The sequence below is a fragment of the Homalodisca vitripennis genome, chromosome 7 (genome assembly GCF_021130785.1).
Source record: "Homalodisca vitripennis isolate AUS2020 chromosome 7, UT_GWSS_2.1, whole genome shotgun sequence".
Taxonomy (NCBI): domain Eukaryota; kingdom Metazoa; phylum Arthropoda; class Insecta; order Hemiptera; family Cicadellidae; genus Homalodisca; species Homalodisca vitripennis.
The window spans coordinates 19,101,186-19,118,593 of record NC_060213.1 but is presented as its reverse complement, the minus strand read 5'-3'; the positions used below and the strand labels follow the sequence as shown (position 1 = coordinate 19,118,593).

Genomic DNA, 17,408 nt, shown 5'->3' with positions numbered 1-17,408 from the left:
GTCGAATTGAAGCCTGCCGTGATTTGAAGCAGCTTGGGTTTTCCCCATAGCGTCGTCTTTGTAAGCTGTCTTCAACATTTCAACTGTTTCAGCAGCGTTTTTGCCAAGCAGAAAACAAAATTTCACAGCTGCACGCTATTCACTCAAACTTGCCATCGTAAAAAACGGCACTAGCTAAAACTATTACTGCACGGGGACAGAACACGTCAGGTCAACGCAACAGGCGGCATTGAGCTTGCAAAGAGTAGTGCTACAACAGCCAAGCGGTGAGAATTTGTACTAAGCAAGCTCCGCCTACAGCAGAGCTATTCCAGGAACTTTCAGGTACCCCCTTGTATAGACATGACTTTTCCCGCCGACAGCTTTTGCAAACACTTCCTCGGTTTCTTGGATGAATGCGTGTGAACCCATTCCATAGTTTGCAGTTTTATTTTACAGTTGATGTGCTTTACTCAAGTCTCGTCATCAGTTATAATACAAGCAATGACTTGTTTTCCACTTTTGTCATAGTCTTCCAAAAATGTCAATGCGCTGTAGCAAGTTTGTTTCTTGTAGTCTTCCGTAAGGATTTTTGAACCACAAACCACAATTTCATGAACTAAACTCTGTGAAATTTTGGTGAAATGTTCCATGAGTTCCATAATCTAGAGAAATAGTGATTTTCACGGATGCCTTGTTGATTTTCGCCACCAATTCATCACTAACAAGACTAGGCCTACCACTGCGATGCTCATCGTGAACACTAGTTTCTCTGTTTTTAAAATCAATGCACCAACGGCTCATCGGCTTTCATTCATTATTCCTTGACCATACCCATCATCTGGTGATAAATTTCAACTGGAGTGTGATTTTTCACTTACAAAAACGTTATCACAGATTGCACTTCACAACTGGTGGGATTTGAAATGTTCACTTCACTATGTACAAAGTATAATAGAAACGATGCACAATCTACCAGGTTGCGTACTGTACCAGGTACGCTTATTGTACTATACCAACAGACTCAAATTTAACAACCTAATAAAGTTCTGCTTAATTGGCTCTTGGATTTCAATTTATCAACATGAGAATCAAAGAATACAACTCCAGGCCTTAAGGCGAGCAGGATATTGGGATGTTCTAAGACTACAGGTTAGAGTCATGAACTGTGTGCTTTAACACATTCACGACGTAGGTGATAACTACCTTCGTAATTAAGTGGCGTGTTGATATCGGTAAAATCTGTCAGAAATCCGTATGTTGTTTTTTGCTTAAATCATTAGACAGCAGTTATAAAATATGTGCAAAACTATCAAAACGTAAATTAAATAATTTTTTTATGAACTTTTATACATATATGTGCGTGTACCACGTGTGGTACACGACGCGCTGAACTAATGAGACATTAATCCACCGCGTCGTGTAACACACGTGGTACATGTGTTGCTTCTAACCTACGTCTAGCTAGACATTTAGCGAGCATCGTTTGGCGCGCTTTTGTTTTTCTTCTGTCAGTCTGGTTTGTTAATTTGTAGGTTAACGCTGCTAGTGACTGGGTGTATGTTGAATTGAAAGTTATTTTGTGGTGTTTCGTAGTGAAATTGTAATAAAATGAACGAACAAGAGATCGATGATGCTCTTGAAGGCCACAGTGATTGTGAACTTACTGATTTTTCTGTGTCGGGGAGCGAATACTTACCATCTGAAGCAGATAGTGATTATTCAAATACAGACGGTAATGATGAGGAACTTGATGCAAATGAAGTAAGTCATGCATTAAATATTGAAGAAAATGTAATTGTTACTTCAGATGACATAAGCCTTCAGAAAGAACTAGAAGAACCTTATCAGCAAAATAATGAAACTGCCAATGGCGATGTGCCCGAAACTGATGATGGGCCAAATGGTGAAACTGAAACAAGTACGGGTAATGATGATGATGGTAATGAGTGGGATGACATAAAGAGTACTGTCAGACAATTTCCCTATACTGACAATGAAGGGTTAGTGTATGATTTTGACATATCAAATCCTGTAACAGTATTAGAGCACTTTTTACCAGACGATATTATTAACCTCATCGTAGAAGAAACAAACCGATATGCCCAGCAAGATATTTCAAACAATATCCCCAAACAGAGGTCTTTTATGAGGCAGTGGATTGACTGTACTAGTGGAGAAATAAAACAATTTCTAGGGATTTTGATTGTGATGGGGATGTGCCCTTTGCCTCAAGTAAGATTTTACTGGTCAAATGACATCATGTTTAAAAATGACTTCATAAAACAGGCTATGAAGAGAGAGCGGTTTGAAATGCTTCTTCGATATCTTCATTTTCATAATAATGAAGAAGCAGTAGGCGAAGAACCCAGGATGAAAAAGCTACAAAAACTGCAGGTCATGTTAAATGATAGATTCAAAGCTGTCAGGATTCCAGGTGAAACTGTAGTTATAGATGAGACCATGGTCCCGTGGAGAGGCAGGCTTAATTTCCGGCAGTACTTGCCGGACAAATCGCACAAATATGGTGTAAAAATATACAAGCTTTGTTCTCCTGATGGCTATACCTGCAAGTTCAAAATATATGTAGGTAAAGGTGACATTACACCTGGAAAAGGCCACAAACAAAAAATAATGCTGCATCTTATTCGTGATTTCTTAGGCCACGGCCGTTTGCTGTACGCTAATAATTATTACAACAGTGTTGAGTTAGCTGAGGCCTTGCTTAAAAGAAAAACTTACCTTTGTGGTACTTTGAGAAAGGATTTGAAGTCTAATCCGAAGACTGTTATAAGCAAGAAATTGAAAAAGGGTGAAGTGTATGTGCAGGAGAACAAACAAGGTGTAAAAGTAATCAGCTGGGTTGACAAAAGGCGAGTAAACTTGATAAGTACTCAACCTGAGGATGGGGACAACTTATTGCCCAGTAAAAAAACCCAATAGAAATAACGAACCAATCATGAAACCTAGCTGTGTTTTAGCTTACAATGATGCCAAAAAGGGCGTAGACGTATCAGACCAAATGAGTTCGTATTATAGCCCATTGAGAAAAACATCTAAATGGTACAAGAAGGTTGCACTAGAGTTATTGCTGGGTACATGTGTTGTGAACGCCTTTGTGGTATTCAACAGTGTTAGGGAAAAGAAAGCTAAATGGGATATGCTAAAATTCCGATCTGTTTTGGCAAGAAAGCTTGTAGAGGAAAACAGTAACTGTAATCCTGCTTCTAACCAACTCTCAACACCTCTGATTTCAGGTAATCTTGTTTATAACTAGTGTATTTCATTTAAATTATATAATCTGAATCGGTATTGTTTTAGGAAACAGAACAAATAGTTTGCACGTAAATTAGGCCTCAAAGTCTGTACAAACAATTTTAATTATAAGCTTCTTGAACATATGACTTTAACCATATTTTCAACATTTAATGTGCTGTTTTCAGCAAGACGATTACCTACCCAAAAACACGAATTAGTTAAGAGAGATGGCCTGGCTAAGCAATCAAGAAAACGATGTTTACCTTGCTATGAGTCTCTAGTTGCCTGTCATGGAACAACAGAAGCCAGAAAACGTTGCAAGAGAGTTACAACTTTCTGCAAAGACTGCACAGATAATCCAGCTATGTGTTTGAACTGTTTCAATAACAAACATTAGACGAAAAATGTCATTTAGATTTAGAGTTTTTTTAATACTTATTTTCATTACTTTATTCAAATTTACTAAGTATTTGTTAGGTTAGACTTGTCACTTTCTGCTGATTAAACTCATAACTTATAACGTGAGCAACTTTTTTTATCTACCCGTAATAACTACTCTACATGTATGAACATATATTAAGTTTAAGAACATAAAGGTTTACAGGTTCATCTTTGCTGATAGGCTTATTAGCTATCACAAACACGGCAAACAACTATTCAGATACTATATAATTTTTTACACCAATTTTGGGAAAAACAAGTTTGCGCAGAATGAAAAATATTATAAGAGTTTTATAGACGGCATAGACAGAAATGTAGAACCTTCTAGGCAAACGTTATTTCAGAGAGCCATTTGAAAATACATTGTTTGTGTACCACGGGTGGTACACGACGCGCTGCTGTAATGTGGGCCGTGCGCCACACGTGACGCACTTGTAAGATCGCTGTGTACCACACGTGGCGCACGTTGTCGTGAATGTGTTAATTAGCATTCAGGAGAATTTTAAAACTTTCCTGGAAAAAAAAAAAAAAACTGGTAGCATAGATGTTCAGCAAGTGTTTTAGGGGAGACTTTATTTTAATGTAAACAATAAACAGCAAGAAGTAACTAATATTTTGAGACTGAAAATGGCGATGAATATGAGGAAAATATGTGAGATATTTCTCATAAGTGACGAGATTATTTTAACACATTCACTGCGGGTGATGAGCATGCTCGTCATGCGAAAATGCCGCTGGGCGGTGGACGAGCGAGCTCGGCATACGGCAGCAGCTTTCATATTGCTTCAGTGTGAGCTGAGCAGTTGCCTGGGATAGCTGTAACACTCATAGCGAGGTGTGCCTGTTTCGGTGAGTCAGTTGGTGCAATTCGTCGCCGGTTCGCCATTTTCATTCATTGTGTATGCTTTGCGATATCGTGTGAGTGGATTATAGTGTCTGTTGACCATGTAAGTGTATGTACTCATAATGGAGGAAGACGATAATGTTATTGACGATAATTTTTCATCTGATGAAGACAATGAGTCGAGTTCGAACAGTTCTAGGGACAGTGAAGGTGGCGTCCCCCACCCCCAGTGGGCCACCCCACCCCAATACGTGTAATTGGTGTACTATCTACGTGTCATTCATGTACTATATACGTGTAATTCGCGAGTGTTTGTGCCGAAACTTAGTGCGCTGCAACACGGCGACCGGCACCCGGTGCGGATGATGAGCAACTCAGCACGGACATGACGTCACCCGTTCCGGCCAATGAAGCTTCCGGGATACCTTGGACAAACCTTTTAGCTATCCTGACTCCGTTTTGGGTAAGTAAAAAACAAAACAAAATTCCCGCATTTTCTGTCGCCGGTAATTTTGTCATCCGCAGTGAATGTGTTAAGTGGCTTCAACGTGTACGTTTGGCTCTTGGTAACCCATGGGTAGAATTCTTTCCTTCATTTCACAAAAACTGTTACTCATTGCTATCAAGCTAGACAAGTTATAAATATTGTAAGGTTTCTTTGATATGTAAGTCTAGACCTTAGTTGGTTTTGTTGTTTTGTAATGTTAGTGTTAAATTTATGTTTTTAAAATTGTAATAAACAAAATTCTTCTTGTTACGGTAATAGTATATTATAACTCTTATTGTGTACATTTTTTTTCATATCGAAGTTGGATAATATATAGAACAATTCGACAAAAACAACCGAATAACGAGCGAAGGCCGCTTATTAAAGTCTCTCCAAATAGGTTAAAGAAGATTTTTCCACAAGTAGGACCAGCTGTTCCACAAATATCACTCATTTATTTGAGTCATTACTAATTTATTTAATTGTAATAAATTTAAAAATGTTCTCTTAAATTTCTAAAAGTATTAAATCTATTTCTTCATAGGCTAGTAAACATTTCCCTTTTCGAAATATGAAAAAGGTTATTTATTACATGGGTAGAAGATGAAGGAAAAAGTTTATATTTAGCCTGACAGTCTTATCAAAACCGAATAGGCTATGGCAGAGATTATCTACAATACAGTTAGAAATTATTTCAAATTTTCCAATATTATTTAAAAGCAACAAACAAGGAAAGTCAATCCTGAGATAAAAAGTGAAACCAATAGTAAAATATGTGATGAGTCATCAGGTACCTATTGCACTTATTGCTCAATCATGTGCAAGGTTCCTCTAGGGTACTTAGGGCAAACCCTAAATATATACATCAAATTATTGTTATAACTATAATTGTTATTACAATATAAGATTCTTGAAATTATTTAAAAAATGTAGAAAAAGTAACTAGGCTAGCATATTTTACCATGATTCTGTTGTAGTGTTTAAGTTGCTATACTTCCTAGGCTAAATACGTCTCTAAAACTACCTTAAAATATTAAGTCAAATAAATATATAATATAATAACTATTCATATAATATACAGTTAATGTTTGGGCTTACATAGAAGGCTAGATATACAAGACTTTTAATAACAAAATAGGAATGGTGTAACAGGAAGCCTAGGCTACAATAATATAAGCCTTTTTCTTACAAACTTATGAACAATAAATTGTCATGGCATTAATAAGATACACTCAAACCGTAATTTTATATCCTATGCTTACTTGAAATTGACTCTTGTATAACCACTTAAAATTGTCAAAACCCTAACCTTCAAGGACACCTAATTTTGACAGATGATATACACTTGACTAAGTGACTTACCTCCACTACGGTATTCACTTCTCGGATCGAATCAACCATGTGTTGGACTATTTCTTCTGTGGAAAGAACTTCGTAGGGGTACTCATCAACATCAATTTGCCTTTCTCTAGGGTTGTTAGCCTCAACTTCCATAGGAAAATCGACTTCATCACCCGAGCTTTCATTTCCAGAATCGATGTCATCGTATGGTGTATCCTCTTCTGAATCCATTTCTAAGGATACAGTATGAGTGCAGTTACTATTGAAAAGAAAAATTTTCAAAAAATACAACAAAAGTAAAATAATTTTTTATTAAAATATGAAGAGGTCACAATTCACAACACAAAGTACAGTAACTAGTCCTCTTTATACTTTGCGAACAGAACAAAACTCATATGACGTCAGCTCCTGCACTTGCACTCAGCAAGGCTTTTGGATAATTTATTGCAGAACATAATGAACCTTGTTTACTATATACAATTTTTCACTTGTATTGGTAAAACATATACAGTGTTTCAAACTATTAGATTTAAAAAATTGTCTGAAAACACATACAGAATATACGCATACTAGCATGTTATAGTATTGAAGTTAAAACTATCAAATATGTAATTGACAATCCGGTTGAAATGTATTATGTATTCAGAAAAAGTATTCTGTGATGCTCTAAATTCCATGTATTCTCTCTGAGTCATTCACCTTCATTTTTATTGATGAAATAATCAATTTTGATGTTTTAAAAATGATCGAACAAAATGTGTTTGAACAGTTTAAAACAAAGTTGAAAATATTGTTTAATTTACAATATATTTTATTAGTGAGAAGAAAACAGGAGATAAGAACATTCAATTGATAAAGTTTGATGAAATATTAGCATTTTAATCTTATTTAAATTCACACTGCAACACCCTTTTGACAATCTAACAAGAAAGATGGTCAGAGCAAAAAACTATTAAAAACAAACAATTTAAATATAAATGTAACAACAATTAAATGAAACACCTAAAAGAAACCGACAATAACCAACAAGATAACATTACGTCAATGAGATAACGTTATAGATAATAATTTTTAAATATTGTTTCTTGTTTGATATGAATCCTAATTCATCTGTAAATAATTTGAAAATTAGGTTTCTAATGGAAAATATGTGTTATACTCAGAAACTAAGCAGTAGTGACAATTAATATTCAATCGCCAGTATTCTTACTGAACAACGTTGAATTCCAAGTTTTACGGGGTGACTGAACAAGTGAGCATCTTTACTGTCCAAGAGCAGAGGTAGATAAGTTATATCTTTTTTATTAATTTACACTAAGAACTCATTTCATAAACAGTTTAATAGTAATAAGTTGGTGCTAACTTGCGTCAGAGAATAAACGATTATTGTTGCTATAATGCTGCTTTCGATTTTATTTTACCATAGAGTATAAAACACTAGTCTTCTATCCTTCTATGGTCTGCGTTAAAGTTTGTCTGTTTATTAACCTTTTAAAATTTCAATTTTCTATCTATGATACGAGATTGTAATTTATAGTAGTTAAGAGACCAATTTTCATATATCAACATAATTATCTGAAATTTGATGAATCAAGTAAATAGTGCTGTGTCAGCTTAAAATGTAAGGTTTAAAGTAAAAGGAAAAGTCATCACAAATTTATGTTAAGGTAATTGATTTTCTTTCAAAGTTTGATAATTAACCTCTCATTAATTGCTCTACTTTTCTATAGGTTATGGCTTTTTTCTAAGCTAACTTGTAACAACTTCTTAATTTAAGTCTAATATTAATGTGTTAAACCTTTCATCACCAATATCAGAGTACAAGTTACTAAACCAGCATAAATTCAAAAAATTCTTTTTTATTTTGGTAGGATTAGGCTAAAATGTTTTTTTGAAACAGCTTAAATAACTTAACAAGTTGAGATCTACTAATTAAGCAGTAATCCATTCTGTAGTCATAAACATAAAATTTGAAATTTGTGTTACAAGTTTAGCTGTACACAAGTTTTAAACCCCATAAACAACAACCGACAATTTGTCGTTTGAAATTGGTTTGTGAAGTGGCCACTGATATAAATTGCCAGTTGACATAGTACATTGTTCTGAAGGCCTGCACTCGTTATTCAGTTATTTTTATAAAACATTTAAATTGATTTTACCCAATGAATAATTAGATTTTACAATTTATTGAACATATGATTTCAACTTAATAATTACAATAATTTTTTATGTTGAAAATAAACAACAAGAAGTAACCAATTTGAGAAATCGAAATTGGCTGTGAGTATGAGGAAATTATGTGAGTGTGTAAAGTGATGAGTTATGTTCAAGTGGCTTCAAGTTGTGGGTTTTGGCTCCTAGTAAAATCCATGGGAAGAATCCCTATGTTAGGTTAGGTTTAATTCAAAGTTAGTTTTTTTTATTTTGTGATGCTATTTTTAAATTTATTTAATTAATACTTTAATGTATTATTCTTGTTTTTAATGTATTATAATTCTTGTAGTGTACGTTTATTATATAATATCGAAGTTGAATAATGTAACAAATCGTTCAATAATAACAAACAACAAATGTAGGGCACTTACTAAAGTCTCCCCTTCATTAGTAACGAATTCTCAACATACTATTGAAACAGAATTATGACATATTTATATTATTATATAGTTCGGCTGTTTTTACATCTTAAAAAGTAATAACTTAATGATGAATAAAAACTATCTTGTTCATGTATATTTAATAAGCATAACATTAGGTTAATTTTTACAATTTTAAAGGATAAACGTGTCTGACACCTTGTTTCACAAATAATATATTTAAATCATCATTTTACTTATCTCCAATAGCCATTACTCAAATACCATAAACATGATTTAACTTTGTTTGAGTCTATTTGGAACAATAATGTTCAATGAGATTACGTTATATGCTTGCAACACTGAATTAAACAATATTGTTAAATTCTCTACAATCAAAACAACTGGCAATTATTAATTATGGACACCGATAGGTGAAATATTTTTATATCAATAGTTTAGATACTTCTATTCAATAGTTCATTTGTTTGTGGTGGTGGCTGCTTATTATACTACTGCAGTCGAAAAATAACATTCCAAGGTCCCATTTTCATGCATAATAAATTACTGACTGATATTGTTTTGGCTACGAAATATAAAAGAATATGATCAACATTTTGTAATCACCTATTTTGCCATTGCTTGCCTAGCAAGGACAATGGAATTGTTGAATTTTGGACGATTCCACTGAACTTATTATTTGTCATGAAATCTTGTGGTTGGCACCATTGCTAACATGAAACTTTGCCATAATTTTGCTCACAAATTAAATACAGCCTAGACTTTAGCACTTTTTAAAAGCTGAAGAGTTTTACTTCTATTTGAACTGTGTTGTAATTTTCTGCATTCAGACAAAATTAATTTTCATATTTTAATAATTTTTCAGATCAAAATCAAGACATGGCTCAGCCAAACTCCAATACTCCGAAAAAATTTCAGACACAACTGTCTGCGCATACCATTGATGGATACGCCATAGTGGAGAAAATTGGTTCTGGTAGCTACTCTACTGTTTACAAGGCTTTCAAAACGGTAAAAATTAACGTTATTCTTACTATGTTATGATAGAAGCTGTTTTAGATTAATAATGTTTTGGATTAGTTTAACAATTTCACGCCAGTCACAGTTTTGTCTATTATTTCACTTGATGGGCAATATTTTGCTGGCATCTTTCTGAAAAACCAAAATTTTGTATTGGTAAAAATGTGCATTACAACGAGTTATATGGTATATTGACAAGTATCTTGGGAAACCCAAAGGTTTTATTGGACTTTTTGTATGTAGTGTTAATATAAAGTGGCCCATGCCGAGCTGGAGTAATAACTTATTGACTGTTGCCGTCATGTGCTTCTAGAACTCAATTTTCCCCATAATCTCTCCAATAAAGATCTGAACCCTTAAGTGGGGGACCAAACACTTAAAATGGTTCCAGACCGTTCCAATAAAAACCACAAAAACATCATACAAGTTTGATTATTCTACTTACCAACATGTCTTCAATCATAAAAAATAAGTATAAATTACTTCTTATTCGTACATTAATGGCACATTTATATAACTTTTGTATTGTACTAGTAACTTTAGGTGTTAATAAATAAAAAAAAATATTTTTTTTTCTTTTTTAACCGTGTATGTTTCTCACATTTGTATGAAAACTACGTGATTTTATTTGTAAAAAAGTTAAGAAGAAAGGTTTCATGTCAACACATTTGGGCATAGTGTGTGTAAAAAAGGGTTTTTATTACAGTTTCTATATACTCCATATAAGTGTTACGCTGGCAATATTCTGCTAGGAACTGACATGATAACATAACTTGTGTTATAGCAGTGCAATTGTAACATTATCCTATCTAGCTTGGGATTCTTATTTATCTTAAATTTGTCAGTTGGGTTTCAATAAAATGTAGGTATCCAGACAAGACAATAAATCAGACTACTGTAAAATCTACAAAATGTTATGTTTTAAAAATCATATATATGAAAGTCTACATATTTGCCTCAATGAATTATCATCTAGGATTTTTGTAAATGTTGAAGGGTTGTTTTAGTTTGCATTGAATAAAACATTATCATTAATGCCATAATAGATGTAAAAACTAAATATTTTACACTAAATACACAATATGAGGTAACATAATAGAAAGAAAACTGTAAAGTAGTGATCACATCAATAAAGGATGGATGTTATACAGTTTGCTTTGAGAGATTGCAGTATATCCCAAGATGTTTTAGAGTAAACCTTAGTTGTGGATAAATGTACACAACTTTTGTAAACAACATATTCTTTCTATTCTCTACTATTTGATAAAAGAATATTCACAATTAACCAACAATTTTTATTTTTTCACACGAGGCCTTTCGACATCAAAGATGCCATCGTCAGGTGTGAATCAACAATTTGAAAAACAATAAATATTTTACAAATTAAAACAATTATCAGCTGAATAAAACTTAATACAAGACTTGTTTAATTAAAATAAAATAAATATTAATATATTTATAAAAGTTTGGGTCAAAAAGAATTTAGTTATATTTTAAATGACTTAGGGTGAATTTTGAATCGGTCCAAAATCGTTGTTTAATATTTTATCTTTGTTTTTTTTTTTTATTTATAATGTTTCATAAGTGTCGAGTTCTTCTTGTTTATGAACTTGTTTTAATAATGTGAAGTTTTTAAAGGTGTGATTTGTTTCTAATGCATGTTTGGCAATAGCTGATTTTTGGGTTTGTCCGTATTTATAATATCTTTCATGTTCTTTAAATCTTTTTTTAATGGTTCTTTTTGTCTGGCCAATATAAATCTTATCGCAATCTTCATAGTTAATTTTGTAAATTCCACTTTTATTTTCATCTAAAATTTTATCTTTTGGATTTCCAATTAGATTATTTATCTTATTTTGTTGTGCAAAATGTTATGTTCATGTCAACATTTTGTCTAAATAAATTTTATAAATCCATTTTATTCCATAACTCATGGATTACCAGTTTAGTTTTTCTTCTTGTTTACTTTTTAAAGTAGTTCTTGGTGTTTTTAATAAATTCTTTTTTTGGTTTTTTTTTTAATAAACTACCAATTAATTTAGTTGAGTATCCATTGAAAACTGCTATACTTTTTATATTTCTTAGTTCCATCGTGTACTCATCGTTTTTAAAGGTGTTGTAAGTAATCTATTAAACACGGTGTGGAAAGCAGCTCTTTTATCAAATAATAGAAAATAGTGGTTTCCAATAAGAAGAGCTCCTCCTTCAATGAACATATTCTTTAATTGTAGGTTGTTTTGTGTAGAAGACCTAAGTTGTGCTGATAATGTTATGTTCTTAGATTGGACCGAGGGACACTGTTGCAATAAAATGTGTGGAGAAGAACAAGTTGTCTCCGACAGGCGTAGAGAATATCATCACAGAAATCCGCATGCTGAAAATGTTAAGACATGAATACATCGTTCAGATGAAGGACTTTCAATGGGACGAGAGGTATGGAACTGTTTCAGTATTTAGCATGGATAGTAGATGTTTATTTTGGGAAGTGAGTTATGTATGCAGATAGTTATATTTTTGTAGCTACAACCTGTGACTACTCAGTCACGTATTAGGGAAAATCATCAATCTCGTGTTTATTTGAAAAAAACGTAGTGCGTACATTATGGTATTCTTGTTATGAATGTACAACTCAAAAACAACAAAATAGTTAATATTTTATTTTAAGGTGTTAGAACGCTTTTGTTATATTTGTTAATCTTAATTTTAATCTAAAGCCGAAATGTAAATATATAATTTTAAATTTAGATTAGAACAGTTCAGCTGAAACTTAAAATTCATTGCATGTTTATTTTTAATCTTTGTTTGTTATACATAATATTTATATCCTTTTTTTGAGAACGACATTCGTTGAAATATTAAAGGATTGTATGAAGTCTTTATTTTTATTGCATGTATGTATATGTATATATATTAGTATGTTTTATTATTCTACAGATATTACTGAATAAAACAACCAATAATATCATTATAAAAATGCAGTATTTGAAGTGTAGAGAAAATTTAGAATAAGTGCTTGTAAACTGACCAAAAATAGCCTACCACTACAGGATGTTTAAGCTGCCAGCTCCAGAGCCGATAATCTTTAATTATGACTGTTTATCGTACCAAGTTTTCTATCTGTTCTCAGAGTTTTTATTATTTTCAATAAATTGGTCCACCTGTAATGTAATAAACTCAAAATTGTATATTGATCCAACTGTGGATAAATTTTCAAAATATTGAGCCTTACACTAAATGTCTACTTGCTATATCTATTAAAATTGTTTTATTACTAATTACACAAATTTAACGAATGACCATAAATATACAGAACAAGGTAACATCTTCATAATAATTTATAGAATAAATATCTAAATTCCTGGTTTGAAAATACGTCTGATTGATAAATATTTTGTGGTTTCTTAGTAACAGTTGGTAATAGGATTTTAATTTTTGAGTATTTTCTTTACAAAATATGATCAGGTAGTTTAAATAAAAATTTATTTAGCATTATGTTAAATAAAGGAAAATAATTAATTTGTATTAACAAAATAATTCTGTTTCTTATTTTATTTTATTTTTATTATTTTATAATGATTTCAAAACCTTTTAGCTTCAATAATTTAATTTAATTTCTCTAAACAATACACTATAATTGTTTTATCTTTTTTTTTTAACTAGTATCAAAATAAATCATATGTTAAACGTATTTTTGAGATATGGTTAAAAGAAAACTTATACAATGAACATCTTATCTTAATTTTATTTAATATTTTTGAAAAATGTTTGCATATATTTTATGTTGACTACAAATTTTATATTTATTTATTTATCATATTTTATTTTACCATATGTTTGCTGTGATCTAATAGTATTCTTTTTACACGAAATGGTTACTGTAAAAGGTGGTAAATAGTGTAATAAATTACTTACAAATATAATAAATTGTGTATAAAACACTGTACTTTCCAATTCAGTATGTGCCCATATGTGAATTTTGATATTTAGAGACTTGACAAACTTCTATAATATGAAGTTTTTAATTAAAAAAATTTACAATACTATATTTTGAATTCAATTATTTTAATCTCACTTACCCAATTTCCTCTTCATATCAGTGTGTGTGTTTTATATGTAAACTGTGTGAAGCTTGTTTATACAATTAAAATAATTTAGTTGTTGTGTAGATAAAAGGCACTTGAATGTGCCTTTGGTAAACAAAATTATTTTGTATCGTAGCAACAAGTTTTAAGGGTGCTTATGTCTTTACTATTATTTTCTCAGCTTGTTACTGTTATAATGAATTACACAGATAAGATGATAAGGTAGAACAGTTAGTTGTCTACAAATTGATAATGATATTTAATGATCCTTTCGAAACTGTTTGCAGTGTTAGGTTTTCATATTTAGTCATATCAATTAATCAAATTTTACGCATTAATATAGTTTTTACTAATAATTAGAATTGTATGTTATTTAGAACTGCTCTTTGCCCACCATTGTCCGATACCATTTTTATTATAAGCCATCTATTTCCACTTATCTTTGTACACACACACACACACACACACACACCCACCCACACACACCCACCTGCATTCCAAATCTATAGTGGTCCGATCGTCACGTGGTATGAGGTGACTTCTGCCGACCAATCAGGCGTCCAGGACGCGGACAAGAAAAGCTCCCCAAGGCATCTCTCCAGTTCTTCCAAAGACTCCGTTTCGCTAGGTTGTACGTCAACACCAGCTCTAACCAAGTTCGGGCCGTGTCCCTTTGTCTTGTCTCTTGTGAACCGCAAGCCGTTCTATGGCAGTTAACAGTCCCTTCGAGCCGGACATTATTTGGTTAACGAGCCAAAAGTAACTTTGTCGCAACGTTCGTGAGTGAACCGAAAACAGTGTCAAGTGAAGGTGGAATCTTCATCCCTCAGCAAGGACTCCACCAGCGCAACGTTCCTTGGAATCAACCCAGGTCGAACTACAATCAACCCAACTTCATGTGTGTCGAGGTATCAGACAATGGACGGTGCAAGGTAACAGTGTTTCATCATTCTTATTATGGTCCTTCGCAACTAAAGACAATCTTCTTTTCAACCAAGATTTAAGATCCTCAACTAATTCGGACATTTTTGGACAATTTAACAGAAGAAGAAAATCATTTTAACACTTGTATTTTGCTCTAATTGTGTGCCCTTTTTTCTAATATTATGTTTTGTGATCTCATTCGTATTTTTATTTTCCCATTCGACTAGTAATTATTCTTTAGAAAATCAATGTATGGGCTCCACCTGCTCAGCTATCGAAGTATGAGTTTTTAAATATTAGACATTTTATTGGTCCTTCGAATAATTGCGGTCCGCCAAGCCGGATCTAACATATCTTTGGGTCCTTCTGACCGGATATCACACATGGAGCAAATAGTTTCTTTCCGTACCAGATCTCAAATTGATCGTATTTGTGTGAATAACCATAATTTTCTCACTAAGGAATTTTTCAACATTCACAGAATTGTAAATTATGATATAATAATCAGGTGATAAAAGCTCAGATCCACTGCAAAAGTAACATCTGTTGCGAAGGTAGCAAATTGGCGATCGTCTGTAAGTTCATTGTTTGCTACAGAAACGTCTGTCTGTGAAGTCTACTGACATACTCAATGCATCCGTGCTTTCCTAGAATAGATATTTCTAAAGTTATCAGTCAGGTTTTCTTGTATTCAAACATTTTTACATGTTTGATTATTGTATTTGTAAAAATGTTTGTAGTTTGTTCATAATTCTAAGCTATTCCTTATTTGAATTTAAAACGTTACAGTACTTAGAGTAGAGGTTCTAAATTATTTGAGACTGTATATGAAAAACATTTTTTTAGGTTGAGGGAAAGAGACAAAAGTCTCCGCATTTAGTCCTGATAGAACCTCTTCGCCTCCCTTACATAAATTTTTGACCCTCAGAACCATGTCTTTTACAGAAGCCTGTAAGATTTAAGGGCTCCTGTTCTCTGATATCCTTTGGACTGAGGAGATAAGTTCCTAGGAATTTTTTTCTGATTTTACATATGGCAGGACAGTTTAGTCATATATGTTCTGCTTATTCTCCTGCTTTTCCGCAGAGTCTGCATTCATCGATCTGGCTTGGACTCAGCTTCATCAGATATTTCCTAAGGAGGCCGTGTCCTGTCAGCAGCCCTAATATTAATCTTATATCCTCCTTACTTTGGTCTAGGAGAGATGTCCACCCTTTAGCATAAGGAGAGATAAACATTTTAGATTGCCATAGTCCTTTAAACGTTAGACCCTACTCAAGTTTAGGGATCTAATCCTCTTTTCCCAATCATATACCAGAGCTTTATTGTAGGAAAAGGCTACTCTGCAGCCCAGCTCTGGCCCTAATAAAAGGCTTTGAATAGAAAAAAAAATCATTTACTGCTAAAGTGTTGTATTTTTATTGATTTATATAAAGTTTTCCTAGAAAATATGCATTTTTTCAATTTTTAGTTGTAAATTAGTCATTTTAAGAACAGTATTGGTCGTTAATTGTTACTGAAATTTTTATTTCCTTACAATCAGCAAAAATTCAAAATATAATTTTTACTGTATGTAGTAAACAATTTTACTTGAATGTTGAGTTTTGCTCCAGTTCACCTTTATTTTAGTGCAGTGTCTGGAATCTGACACTGTCACAGACTTGTCTCCTGGAATCTTGAGTCATATTTGTTTGAAAAAGTTGCCAACGAAGAAGCTCAAAACAAACTCTTTACATCGATTCAACATCAGAGACACCTGGACTACAATATATAGTGTAATCTAGATGAAGAGATTCTCATTTTCTCATCAGGTGCACAATTGAGTGCACTACAATGTATGGGACACAATCTCTAAGCACGGTGAAGCAACCGAATTTTCTACAAGAACCGTTATTAATATCCTATATCTCCTCCTTATTATATTACATAGAGAGGGTTATATTTGTTCCTCTGAGTTCTCGAAGTTGCCTTGAAGGGGTACACTTATAATAATTTATTTATTTCTGTTTAGACCAACAAATCATTAATTATGTAAAAAAATTAAAGCCCAGTTCATCTAAAAGAATGTTTGATGGCCAGGTTCATCTACATAGTGATGGAGTATTGCGATGGCGGTGATCTGTCTGCTTTCATACACAAACGTCGCAAGCTGCCGGAAACCATTTGTCGGAAGTTCATGCAGCAGTTGGCGCTCGCACTTAAGTTCTTGCGGCTCAATAACGTCTGTCACCTTGACCTCAAGCCTCAGAACTTGCTGCTAGTCACACAGCCGGAACTTACTCTAAAAGTTGGAGGTATGTTGTAATAGTTCTTCTCGAGTTGTAAAAACATACGAATGAATCTTATATTTTAGCTGCTATTCCATGTGAAGAGAAACAAAAGTTAATATAAATACAAGGTATTTAAAAAATATTAACTATTGTTTTGCTCAATGTGAT

General features: G+C 32.8%; 2 protein-coding genes across 3 annotated transcripts in view; one reads left to right on the top strand and one right to left on the bottom strand.

Annotated features, from left to right (window-relative positions):
* LOC124366961 (E3 ubiquitin-protein ligase ariadne-1) overlaps positions 1 to 14,156 on the bottom strand; it is a 51,766-nt gene extending 37,610 nt beyond the window's left edge. For both annotated transcript variants that reach the window (XM_046823595.1, XM_046823596.1), the window contains exons 1-2: positions 14,041 to 14,156; positions 6,372 to 6,583 (exon numbers count right to left, since the gene is read on the bottom strand). In XM_046823595.1, the coding sequence (XP_046679551.1) occupies positions 6,372 to 6,583; positions 14,041 to 14,056 (228 nt within the window). In that variant the 5' untranslated portion in view covers positions 14,057 to 14,156. The remainder of the gene's footprint in view (positions 1 to 6,371; positions 6,584 to 14,040) is intronic.
* LOC124366963 (serine/threonine-protein kinase ULK3) overlaps positions 7,823 to 17,408 on the top strand; it is a 42,076-nt gene continuing 32,490 nt past the window's right edge. Inside the window, exons 1-4 of the mRNA XM_046823597.1 lie at positions 7,823 to 8,017; positions 9,810 to 9,955; positions 12,246 to 12,397; positions 17,050 to 17,264. Coding sequence (XP_046679553.1) covers positions 9,824 to 9,955; positions 12,246 to 12,397; positions 17,050 to 17,264 — 499 coding nt within the window. The 5' untranslated portion in view covers positions 7,823 to 8,017; positions 9,810 to 9,823. The remainder of the gene's footprint in view (positions 8,018 to 9,809; positions 9,956 to 12,245; positions 12,398 to 17,049; positions 17,265 to 17,408) is intronic.